Source organism: Alligator mississippiensis, chromosome 3 (genome assembly GCF_030867095.1).
Source record: "Alligator mississippiensis isolate rAllMis1 chromosome 3, rAllMis1, whole genome shotgun sequence".
NCBI classification, from domain to species: domain Eukaryota; kingdom Metazoa; phylum Chordata; order Crocodylia; family Alligatoridae; genus Alligator; species Alligator mississippiensis.
In genome coordinates this window covers 166,900,491-166,913,217 of record NC_081826.1, presented here as the reverse complement: position 1 = coordinate 166,913,217, position 12,727 = coordinate 166,900,491, and the positions used below count along the sequence as shown (strand labels likewise).

The 12,727-nt window shown below is 43.2% G+C and overlaps 1 protein-coding gene and 1 long non-coding RNA gene across 2 annotated transcripts in view; one reads left to right on the top strand and one right to left on the bottom strand.

Annotated features, from left to right (window-relative positions):
* Window positions 1-12,727, top strand: part of LOC132249460 (uncharacterized) — a 38,988-nt gene that overhangs the window by 3,251 nt on the left and 23,010 nt on the right. Inside the window, exons 2-4 of the long non-coding RNA XR_009460933.1 lie at window positions 5,475-5,585; window positions 8,528-8,710; window positions 8,890-9,022. This is a non-coding gene — a long non-coding RNA (uncharacterized LOC132249460). The remainder of the gene's footprint in view (window positions 1-5,474; window positions 5,586-8,527; window positions 8,711-8,889; window positions 9,023-12,727) is intronic.
* The window catches only part of LOC102572314 (atrial natriuretic peptide receptor 1), a 53,239-nt gene that overhangs the window by 32,329 nt on the left and 8,183 nt on the right, over window positions 1-12,727 (bottom strand). Inside the window, exons 4-7 of the mRNA XM_019490662.2 lie at window positions 8,221-8,344; window positions 6,177-6,281; window positions 4,944-5,046; window positions 1,350-1,495 (exon numbers count right to left, since the gene is read on the bottom strand). Of these exons, the coding sequence (XP_019346207.1) occupies window positions 1,350-1,495; window positions 4,944-5,046; window positions 6,177-6,281; window positions 8,221-8,344 (478 nt within the window). The remainder of the gene's footprint in view (window positions 1-1,349; window positions 1,496-4,943; window positions 5,047-6,176; window positions 6,282-8,220; window positions 8,345-12,727) is intronic.

The window sequence follows — 12,727 nt, the reverse complement described above, 5'->3', positions numbered from 1 at the left end:
CCTGGGGAGTGTGTTAGCTTGAACACTCCAGATGGTCTTCAGAGCTGCAGTGTGAGATGAAGAAAGAAGTGAGATATCAAAGAGCAAATCCATTTGATGGATTTATATGTTAAAGCCAAATAAGTCTTTTGTTATGGATACAATCAATACAGTGACTATACATCTACAAACATTCCCCCAGCAACATCTTTCGGTAATGTTCAGAAATAAATTTATGTATTTTCAGATACAGAAGTAAATGTAAACATGGAGGATCCATTCTCCAGTAATACTGTACAATAACAAGCAACAACAGTACATTATCTTGTATCAACATAGAACTTTCCATTCCAAAGGATCATTTTTCCTACATTGATCTATCCAGGTCTCTATATAAATGCTTCTTTCTGCATTCCCTCATTAAGTGAATTTGTCATTATAATAATTAATAACTACTAAACAAAACCCAACATTTTGAACTGAACCATGAAATTATGTTGTGCCAAGCCTTTAATTAAGTAACAGATGATGACCTAATTTAGTATTTCTTATCCTCTCTCTGGTCAGACCCTTCATGCTTCTTCTTATCCTCATACGTTGTCTAGCATCCAATATAAGATTACAAAATACTTAAGGGGTATGGATGTCTCTTTGGCCTGTGAAGTCCCTCACAAACCTCTGTGCCCTGTAAATAATAAATCTGTATATCCATGTATCTGTATGCATAGTCCTTGGGACCATTTCACTATGCCCACTAAAACAAAGGCCTTTTTAGTATGGAATTGTGCAGAATATTAGCAGTTCCTGTATATATGTTCAGGGCAGAAGGACATTTTATTTCTCTGAAACTGGTGACAGAGAGAGTAGTCAGAATGTAACTTCTACAATTACCTATTAAACTTGTGACAAGACCACAAGCCAAGAAGTAATGCCAAGTCATCTAATAAAAATCCTTAGACTACCCTTCATGTAAACTTTTGCCTGGTGACTTGTTCCCTTGCTAGGGGCCAAACCTTACCACAAGGGTTAGATTTTCTCCCCAAATGCAGCCTGCTTAATAGTGCTTTGTCAGTGCAAATCATTTGGAAACAAAATGGATTTTCTTAGATGGGAATTACCCTGGCATGAGGGAGTCCCTAGTTGGTGTCGGGTGTGTCAGGATCATTATGGAGTTCCCTGCTGGCAGACACTCTCTAGCTGTGTAGGATTGCCATAACTCTTGCCAGGGTTAGTGTAGAACTAGCCTCTGCATTTAGAAACAACTTTTGCTCAAAGGATTCTAGAGAACCGCTACTTCCAAAGAACTTTTCTGTAAATAATAAAATAATGACCAAGCCAAATGGAAATAAAAAAAGAGAGGGGACACTCACCATTATTGTCAGTATGAAGCCAGAACAGACTAAACATATTGGTAAGGCAATTGCTATTCTGGCACCAGTTGTCAGTGGGCATTCTCCACAGTCAGCTGGACATGTCGAACAGCCTTCATCGTCTTCACAAAAACCATCTCCACACACTGGACAGAAAGAGGGAGATATCAGAATACTTGAAAAAAAATTGTCATCTGAACTTAGGTGTGAATTTATCCACAAAAACAGATGGCTTCTGATACGTGGATGCCTGTGCAAGGTGAGAGAATAGGCAAAGGAACAAATTTGCCCTTGTAGTTGAAAGCAGCATTTTGATTTTTATAGGAACCCTTAAATCACTTCCAAATGATTGTGAACATCAGTGCTTGTTGTAGATGTCTTACTTGGTTATTATTGAATTTTATCTGTCTATTGTTATTTAGCCTGTAAACAGGCCTGTCTGTTTAGTCTGTAGTGAGACGAGACTGCCTCCCTTACTCACATTCTGTGTACTAAGCACAGTCCTTTGAGACCCAGAAATAAGGGAAGCAAAACCCCATCTTTTCTTCCTATCCTTCTAATCAGCACCACAGGATTAGCACTTAAGGAGTGTAAATTTAGGCATCTGGGGCACCTATACACATGCTAGATGTCTGGCTCCAACAGATGCTAATTAGCACATGTTGGAACAGACTCAATTAATTAAGTCTGCTGGAGCGTGCTAATTAGCAAGCTCCAGCAGCCTCCACATCACGTGTATTCAGCGTCCCCACATTTCAAAATGGTGGCCGGGGTGCTTTAACTAAAGCTTGACAAATGAGACACTGAATACATGTGACACCTCCCTCCCTTCCCCCAGCGTCCCAGAGCACGTATAAAGATGCCCCTAGTTTTCATAATCTTGGCTAATGTGAACAGAATTAATGACCCCATACACATGCAGGGAGTTTCTAATGAAATCTCATGAATACCACATGTTTTTTAAAAGGAAGCCTTCTCATGCAATACCAACAATTATACTTATAATAATAAGTTTGAAAGTATCCTAAAATACATTATTCTTTTCTGGATGAGATGTCCAAAGTGAAAAGAGTTGGGTAAGAGCCATCAGATTTGCTTTGTGTTGCAGTCAATAAAGCTAATGACAAATGGAGCTTCATTAGATGATCACTATTTTTTCCTTTCATTTATTGAAACATAAACCCAGTAGGATTATTACCGAGAATAAAATTATTATTTTATTTTAAGGTATTATATTGCTTAGAGTAAAATCTTTCTCTGAAGTCAATAGCCAAACATTTAGATGGTCCCTTTAGATCTTTATTGCTAGACATTGTATCTCAGACTTTCAATCTAAAAAATAATTAGTCCCACTGAAACAAGCTGAAGAACGGCTCTCTTAAGATGTCTGTACAACACACTTTGGGAGGAAAATAAATAAGTAATAGCTCTGCCTGACTCTTTTCTACCCCACTGTAATCTGTGGTCATATGCTATGACCATCACCGAGGTTTCTGACTGCTTTATCACTAGTAGGCAAGATGGAGGAGGAGGTGATAGTGATGAGAATACGGCTGGGGATATCCCCTTTAACAGAGCATTTTGTGTCAGGTCAAATAGAATGTTTTGTGTTGAGTAAAAACTGTTTTGATGTTATATTTTGGCAAGAAAACCAGAAAAAAGTCAAATGCAGTTTGGTTTGAATCAGTATTTTGTTTTGTTTTTCCCCCTTGAATTTCCAGTTCAATAGCCTAACTGCACAATCAATTATTGACTTAGTCCTATTTACAGCTCAACTAAAGTGAATATAAGACCCATGTATTTGGGACTGTGTGAAGTTGTATATCCAAGCAAGCTTAGTAAGGTCAAAAGCAGTTGGTTCTGGCATTTGATTCAAACTATTTTTTACCTCAGTCTTCACAGGCTAGGTCAGCTCCCAGACTACTGCACCAGGCAGCACAGGTTGGGGAGGAAGTGAGCAACCAACAGTGGTGAAAGAACAGGTTGGGACTATTTAGAAAAGCTGGATGTGTACAAGTCCATGGGGCTGAATGCAATGCATCTGAGGGTGCTGAGGGAGTTGGCTGATGTGATTGCAGAGCCACTGGCCATTATCTTTGAAAAATGTGGCAATCAGGGAAGGTCCCAGATGATTGGAAAAGGGCAAATATAGTGCCCATCTTTAAGAAAAGGAAGAAGAAGGATCCAGGGAACTACAGACGAGTCAGCCTCATCTCAGTCCCTAGAAAAATCATGAAGCAGGTACTCAAGGAATCCATTTCTAAGCACTTGGAGAAGAAGAAAGTGATCAGAATCAGTCAGCATGGATTCACTAAGGGCAAATCATGCCTGATTGCCTTCTATGATGAGATGACTGGCTCTGTGGATTATGGGAAAGCAGTGGATGTGATATACCTTTATTTTAGCCAGGCTTTTGATACTGTCTCCCACATCATTCTTGCAAGCAAGTTACAGAAGTATGGGTAGGATGAGTGGATTGTAAGGTTCATAGAAAGCTGGCTGGATCATTGGGCTTAATGTGTAGTAATCAATGGGTTGAGATCTAGTTGGCAGCTGGTCCCAAGTGGACTGCCCTAGGCATCGATCCTGGGGCTGGTTTTGTCCAATATTTTCATTAATGACCTGGAGGATGTAATGAAGTGCACCCTCAGCAAGTTCTCAGATGATACCAATCTGGAGGGTGTAGTAGATAATCTGGGGGCTAGGATTCAGACTGACCTAGAAAAATAAGAGGATTGGGCTAAAAGAAATCTCATGAGCTTCAACAAGAACAAGTTTAAATTCCCTCATTTAGGATGGAAAATCCCATGCACTGCTACAGGCTTGGGATCAACTGACTAAGCAGCAGCCCTGCAGAAAAGGACTTGGGGATTATAGTGGACAACAAGCTGAATATGAGTCAACAGTGTACCCCTCTTGCTGAGAAGGCTAACAACATACTGGGCTGCATTAGTAGGAACATTGGCAGCAGAACAAAGGAAATAATTATTCCCCTTTATTCTGCACTGGAAAGACCACATCTGGAGTACTGTGTCCAGTTTTGGGCCCCCCACTACAGAAAGGATGTGGACAAGTTGGGGAGAGTTCAGTGGAGGGCAACAAAAATGGTTTAGGGGGCTGGGGCACATGACTTCTGATGAGAGGCTGAGGGAACTAGACTTAGTCTGGAGAAAAGAAGAGTGAGGGGGGGATCTGAGAACAGCCTATAACTCCCTGAAGCGGGGTTCCAAAGAGGATGGAGCTACACTGTTTTCAGTGGTGGCAGATGACAGAACAATGCTCTCAAGTTGCCAGGAAGTTTAAGTTGGATATTAGGAAAAATTCTCGCACTTGGAAGGTGATGAAGTACTGGAACTGGTTACTTAGAGAGGTGGTGGGATGTCCATATCTGGAGGTTTTCAAAGCCCCGCTTGACAGATCTCTGGCTGGAATAATTTAGTTGGGCTTCGAGCAGGGGTTGGACTAGATGACCTCCTGAGGTCCTTATGGGGGAAGGGAAGATGTGTGTCCTCCTGTTCTTCGTGCTTATCTATAAGTAGGATGCACTACGTAATACTTATTTGACATACATTGACTCTACATTTAGTTTCATACCTACTGCAGGTAGGACAGTGGTTTTGGCTTCCAGAGCTACCTGCATTCTGCCAACTCTGATGTGTGCGATGAGAGAGGTCACACCCACATGAACCAAAACTACCTGAAAAACAAATTAACACAATCACAATTGATTTAAATTGTGCAAACAAGAATCTTTCAATATCAATAACCCATGCTCCTTTCCCCTAGACCTAGTGTTGCCCCTTCCTATTCTTAGGTATTAGCTACCTCAAAATCTTCCCACTGCCTTATAGAGTAACTCAATCAACTGTCTAGGAATTTCATTTAGATATATTTATCAGTGTATGCATTAGATGTTACCTAAGACCTAAGGTGGGCTACTTTCCTAGAGTCATTATAATGTAGAGCAAGAAGCAGGAAGCAGTGTCTATGCAGTGATATCATCTCCCAAGTATTTGCATTGCCTTTGGGAAAGGAACTGGGGGAAGGGTCCTTCCTTTCCCTCTCCCCATTTCTAACCAACTGAGAAAAACCTTCACTCTGATGGATTTTTCTCTTCTGTAACAGATGTGTCAGGGGCTGGTACTGTTTTAAGAGTGAGAAGTGCCTCTAAGGAATTGTGCTGCTTACAAGCTTGCTGCCTCCCCACTCTCAACACCAATAGACTGAAGAAGCCAGGTAGGTATCTCTGCTCCTTGGCAGGGAACAGGATTGGGGCACATCTATAGCTGGGCTAAAGGAAAGGCCTTTAAGATCTTTGCAGTTCCTCCTGTTCCTTCTATGGTAAAAGGGAAGATGGGAACCATGCCTCCCTTAGAGATGCTGGCATAGGAAATGACAATGCTGAAAACTCAGTGTTTTGTTCCTGCAGGGGACTGGACTCCACGAAGCACTAGGTCCAGTCACTTCCCAATGAAGCCAGTGGAGAATTACAAGCACTCAGCACCTTGTAGTATCTGGCTCTTATCCTACAACCTTTATATGCATAATAATAATCCTTTGGTGAGGTGGGGGGCAAGGTTGTCATACATGGTAGAAAAGCAACTAAGGTGTCTTCCTATAGCTCCAGATGTCTGAGTTCAAGTCTCACTTCATTGTGTGCTGTTAGCTATAGAAACTGGTGTGGCTTCATTTTGCTAACCTAGGCTCAGGTTAACCTTTGACCTTTTTCATGCATTAAGACTCCACAACATTATTTCAAACTACTACAAGCTGTCTTGGAAAGATAATAATCCAAATAAACTATAATAGGCAGAGAATGCACTGTACCTTGGCAGTCCAGTTTTTCTGACTCATTTTGCCAGCTGTAGATAGGGTATGAGTAAATATCTGTCCATCATCTGGAATCCATGGCCCACATATTCCACCTTTCCCCTTCACCAAACATTTGCAATAAATAATGAAACAGTGAAAATTCCAGGTTCCCTCAATAGTCTTATAAAGTTTTATGCTTCAAAACAATGACCACTCAATTATTAGGCATGATATCTGCATCTACAATATGACACCATGGTATTGCTGTATACTAAAATCACAAATACTGTTGTGTATACTAAAATAAAATACAAGCAATAGGAACAAAGCAACTTATAATTTAATTTAAAAATCTCATAAAACTCCCATAAAGAACATGAGCCAAAGTCTGTGTGGGGTAACTTCGATCAAGTCATTCTGGATTTACCTCACTGAAGAAGCAGAATTTTGCTCCAATTTTTTGGCTGTTACATAGTATTTTCACAGCAGCACTCATTTTGATATAGCAGCTTCTTCTGACTAATGAATAAAGCATTTCTGCTATGAAATGCTTTCTTTCACAGCATTTCTCATTAAAGCTGCGAAGACTTTAATTTCCTAACAGTTGCAGCCATGAAGGATTATAATGACTATATACAGATGTAGGTTGTTGTGGGTTTTTTTCTTTTTTTAAATGGATTAGTTCTAATTCCTAATTTCAAATATTCATGCAGACATTCCAGTTTATGCACTTTAGATTATGATACAGAAAAAGAGATGGATTATTCATGCCAGCTAAGGTAAAACTATTCAGAACACATGACACTGTCAAAAAGATCTTGCTTAATAGAAAGGGATTGATTGGTAAATACCCATTCAGACTCATCTATCCACATTCTTGTGGTATTTTTGGTCTATGATAATTTTTCTACACAAACTTGCCTTTTTTCAAGCAGGAAACCACAAAAACTTTGAAATGTGAGGTTACATGGAATCTTTGTGCTAGGTGTGTTCACAGATCTCATTCCCCACACAAGGAATTTAGCGGTGCACTAGCTTCACAAGAGATCCCCTCCTGTCCTCCCACAAAGGGGTGTTTGTGGCTTTGAAGATTCAGATAGGGAGAGAAAGGGGGAAGGAAGCAGTCAGTGGGTAGACTAAGAGAGGGGCAGGCATGCTGGTGGGATGCATGTTGACCCCTGCTGTGCCTCCATCAGAAAGATAAGACAATCAGAGGTTGTATGATCATTCTGGTAGGGATCTCTCTCTCAAGAGAAAGCAGAGCCAGTGCTACCAAGGAGCAAAGTCAGAACTCCTTAGCATGGAGATACAACCAGCTCCAGGGTGTATCCTGGGGTATGTATGTGATTGGTGGGTGAGAGACTGATTTCCTTCTGCAAAACTCTCCCTCCTAATGAAATAGTTTTTAGAATCTCCATGAGGGCCACCATGGAGGACTTCCTGCCTCATGTGATCTTTCTAGACCTATGGGCTCTCTCTGTCCTTCAGCAAACACACACAGTTCAAATTGTCCCCACGCTTCCTTCTGCAGTCACCATATTAAATAATGAAGATGAAAAAGAAGGGAGACTCCCCAGCTTATCAAAAACATTCCTATTTATTTAAATGGGCTCAGCTTTTCAACCCATAAATTTGGTTACACATGCTCTCCTAGAATCCAAAATAAATGAATGTATCTTGCTCACTATGCACCAGCAAGTCTTCAGATGTCCATTCTCTAGCCCTAACATGTTTGTTTTGCCTTAATCAAATCTGATAAAGACAAACCAGTTTAAAGGGCCCAATTCTGCAGGTCAGTGAGGGATTCTCCCTGATTTGCATGGAAACTGCTTACTACTTCTGAGAAGTCAAACCATTTGCTTTGGTACCTGGGAGCCTAATCTAAAGACTATTAAATTCAATGGGAACCTTTTCACAGGCTTTAATGAGCCCCTGGATTTGATCCTCAAGGAAGGGTCTGACTTTAGGCATCTAATTTTCATGATGTTGAGTCTAGCTATGAAAGTGGCCTATCCACCAGAGCAAACAGACTTCTGAAAGCCCTACCCTCGGTACTAACCATAAAGGCCAAGGGGCAGGAATGAATGTTGGCATGATGAACGCAGCAGTTCTCTCCATTTGCATCTTTCCAGTTGGAAGGGCACTCCTGTTCTTCGCAAAACTTCTTTGCAGCAGTAGCATTGCTGGCCAAACAACATTTTTTTTTTAAATAAAAAGATAATTTATATTAATTTCTCATTCCTAAAAATGTCAACAGGCACAAAATGAAATTCTGCTCTTTAAGCAGCACAGAAAAAAAGCATTGTGCAAACATCCATGGCAGGAGACATGTGGCTGTTTCCTTTTACTTATCTGTTTTACCTTAGGGTCAGGCAGTCCCAGAGCACTGAAAGACTACTGTTGACTGGGCTACCACCTACTGCTTTGTAGGAGGAAGTTCTGGCAGCTACTACCCCACCAGCAGATCCCAACACCTCAGCTTGCCCATCCAACCTGACTGCCCCACCAGATGGAAGATTTTGGCAAGACCACTTATGGCACCTCTGATGGTAAAACCATAGTAGTTCCTGAATACTTCCATCCTCATTTTATCATCATTATGTTTGTTTCTTTATAGCTGTAGAAACATAAAATGTGTACTATTCAGTCTCTCTCTGCTCCACCATCTCAAAGGTCCAAGGATAATGGCTATGATATTTATGAGTATGTCCATTCTGCTCAATTACAGCACAGTACATCATGCCTGCTCTGCATAGGATATTTCCTGAACTGAAAGAAGTGTATTCACACACACACAGAGCCCTGTGTGCATGCCACACGGGCTGTGGCATCGAGCGACTACACTACATCCAGCTTGGAAGGTAATATTCAGGGAACTGGTGTAGCATGTTTCAGTAGGACAGTGCCTGGCTCTGTAAAAGACCAGCTTAGACCTACCTGGTGTGTAAGATTTCAAAGACTGCAAATTGCAAAATCGTGACATTTAGAACCAGAAGTGGATTTAGTGAACTCAGCTGTAAAATGATTCAAGGCCCTTGAAAGTTTACCACATGTAAAGATTGCAAAAACCACACATGCACAAAAAAATGTATGTCACTACAATTTTTCCACCTGATTTACCCAGCCCTACTTTCAGATGAGCAATTATCTCTCTGAACTTGGTGCCATGCAAGAGGAAGTAAAAATAATTGAAACAATATTCTTTAATGAGTTGCACTATGTAAATAAGTCCGAGACAACATTTGAGCAGCATCTGAAAATGTGTGCTGTACTGTAACTTTCTGTATCCAAGTTCTATAAAAGATTTCATTTTTGCTGTACTGCAAATTATATTCACTGGATGCATCTACATGTGCCATTAAGGCAATGTGATAAACTGGTGAAGTTTCTGTCACAGTCTGCTGTTCCAGGGTGCAGAGTCTGCACAAACACCTTGCAGCAGTTTGAGTTGGGGTGTAGCAGCCCCAGGATGGCAGGGCCCCAAGGGTCAGTCCCAGGCTCCAGGTGGCAGTGTCAGGAAGACTATGGCCTGGCGGGGCACGAGGGTGCTCAAGTGTCAGGCTAGAGTGCAGGCAGCCCTGGTGCCCCAGCCAGCTCCTGATGTCATCTACATATGCATTTAATCGCATGTGATTACTCTATTTTAAATTAATTTACTGTGCCCTAATACTGGTGCATGTGTAGGCAGTGATGCTTCACTGCAGAGCAAATTAGTCAACTCTGCAGCAAAGCATATGGGTAGATGCACCCATTGGGGTGCATCTACATGAGATGCTAATTGTGTAGTAGCCTAATTATACTGCACAGTAGTGTGCAGGGCAAAAACCATGCTAATTCACTACTGCACAATAGTATTAGACTACTGCGCAGTTAGCATCTGTAAAAAGCCACATGCTGGTGCTAGCAGTGACTGTGTGTTGATTTAGTACTTGGTTATGCAAGTATTAAACTTAATGTGCTGCAACTACAGTGCATTAATGAACGTGTAGATGTACCCACTGAGAAGTAACCAGTAGCATTATAAAAAGAGACTTCACTGTGAAGGTATAAATGCAAAGAGTTAAAATATAAATATAGGTATAAACAAATACATATTTTAAATTGTAAATGCCAGGGTAAATCTTTCAAGATTGGCTAGGGCCAGATTTAAAAAGGTATTTGGGTACCCAAAGATAGAGGTAGGTACCTTTTAGGTTTTGCAAATTAGCCCAAGCAGGTTAAGCCCAAGAAGTCTCTATAGGAGATAGTACCGGTGAGAGAGGATGCCATAGGGATGACGGAGACCTGGTGGGACTCCACCCATGACTGGACCACGGGTATAGATGGCTATACCCTGTACAGGAGGGATTGTGTAGAGAAAAGGGGCGCGGGTGTAGCTCTCTATGTTAAGGAAAGCTATGCGTCCCTGCAAGCCGATATTGGCGAGCAGGGTGGACGGCTGGAGACCTTCTGGGTTAAAATCCGTGGGGAACACGGCACAGGGGACACAATGGTGGGAGTCTATTACAGACCTCCCACCCAAAGTCCTGAGCTTGACCAGGAGTTTGCCCAGGAACTGGCTGAGGCAGCTTGCTCCAGGACCATGGTTGTCATGGGTGACTTCAATTACCCAGACATCTCGTGGGAGGGTCGCTCAGCAAAATCTGAGCGGTCGCAGAGCTTCCTCTCGTGCGTGGATGACCTCTACCTGACTCAAGAAGTCTATGGGCCAACGAGAGGCAAAGCGCTGCTCGACCTGGTACTGGCTACTGGGGATGACCTAGTCGGCGACCTAGTGATCGATGGGAAGCTGGGTGACAGTGACCACAAGCTGATCACCTTCACCATCCGCCGAAAAGCTGGCAAGTCAGTCAGCAACACGGAAGTCCTTGACTTCAGGAAAGCCGACTTTGACAAGCTCAGGAGGCTTGTCAGTGAGGCCCTAAGGGACTGTGACCACAGGGAGAGGGGAGTTCAAGAAGAGTGGTTGCTCCTCAAGGGAGTGATCCTCAATGCACAAACTAAGTCTATTCCATCTCAGAGGAAAGGCAGCAAGAGGGCACAGCAGCCCCCCTGGCTCTCCAGGGACCTAGCAGACCTCCTGAGGCTAAAAAGAAAGGCCTACAAAGGATGGAGGATGGGAGTCACCTCCAAGGAGGATTATTCTGCACTGGTCCGGTCCTGTAGGGAGCTGACCAGGAAAGCCAAGGCTGCAACTGAACTCCAGCTAGCTTTGAGCATTAAGGACAATAAAAAGTCCTTTTTCAGATACGTGGGGAGCCGGAGGAAAAGCAGGGGCAACGTTGGACCCCTGCTGAACCAGATGGGGCAACTGACAACTGACGCCCAGGAAAAAGCCAACCTATTAAATAGGTACTTTGCGTCGGTCTTTCATCAGCCCCATGGGATGCCCATGCCCGCTACAGGGCCGGGAAGTCCGGGTGAGGGTGATCCCCTGCCCTCCATTAATGCTGACATCGTGAAGGAACATCTTGAGAAGCTGGATACCTTCAAGTCAGCCGGCCCTGACAATCTTTACCCCAGGGTACTCAAGGAGCTGGCGAGCATCATAGCCCAGCCTCTAGCACGGATCTTTGAAAACTCTTGGCGCTCTGGTGTAGTGCCCGAAGACTGGAAGAAGGCCAATGTGGTGCCTATCTTCAAGAAAGGGAGGAAAAAGTGGATCCGGCTAACTATAGGCCCATCAGCCTGACTTCTGTCCCGGGGAAGATCTTAGAAAAGTTTATTAAAGAGGCCATCCTTAATGGACTGGCCGACACCAACATCTTAAGGGACAGCCAGCACGGGTTTGTTGCGGGTAGGTCTTGCTTGACCAATCTCATTTCCTTCTACGACCAGGTGACCTATCACCTGGACAAGGGAGATGAGATTGATGTCATATATCTTGACTTCAAAAAAGCCTTCGATCTGGTGTCCCATGATCGTCTCTTGGAGAAACTGGCCAATTGTCGTCTTGGGTCCTCCACGATCCGCTGGCTGGAAAATTGGCTCTGGGGTCGTACCCAGAGGGTAGTAATTGATGGAAATCACTCATCGTGGTGTCCTGTGACCAGTGGGGTCCCCCAGGGCTCTGTCCTTCGACCCATACTGTTCAACATCTTCATTAATGATGTGGACACTGGAGTCAGAAGCGGACTGGCCAAGTTCGCAGATGACACCAAACTTTGGGGCAAAGCATCCACACCAGAAGACAGGCGGATGATCCAGGCTGACCTGGACAGGCTCAGCAAGTGGGCGGACGAGAATCTGATGGTGTTCAACGCCGATAGATGCAAGGTTCTCCACCTTGGGGAAAAAAAACCTGCAGCATCCTTATAGGCTCGGCAGTGCTATGTTGGCTAGCACTATGGAAGAAAGAGACTTGGGGGTCATCATTGACCACAAGATGAACATGAGCCTGCAATGCGATGCTGCGGCTAGTAAAGCGACCAAAACGCTGGCTTGCATCCATAGATGCTTCTCAAGCAAATCCCGGGACGTCATTGTCCCCCTGTACTCGGCCTTAGTGAGGCCACAGCTGGAGTACTGTGTCCAGTTTTGGGCTCCACAATTCAAAAAGGATGTGG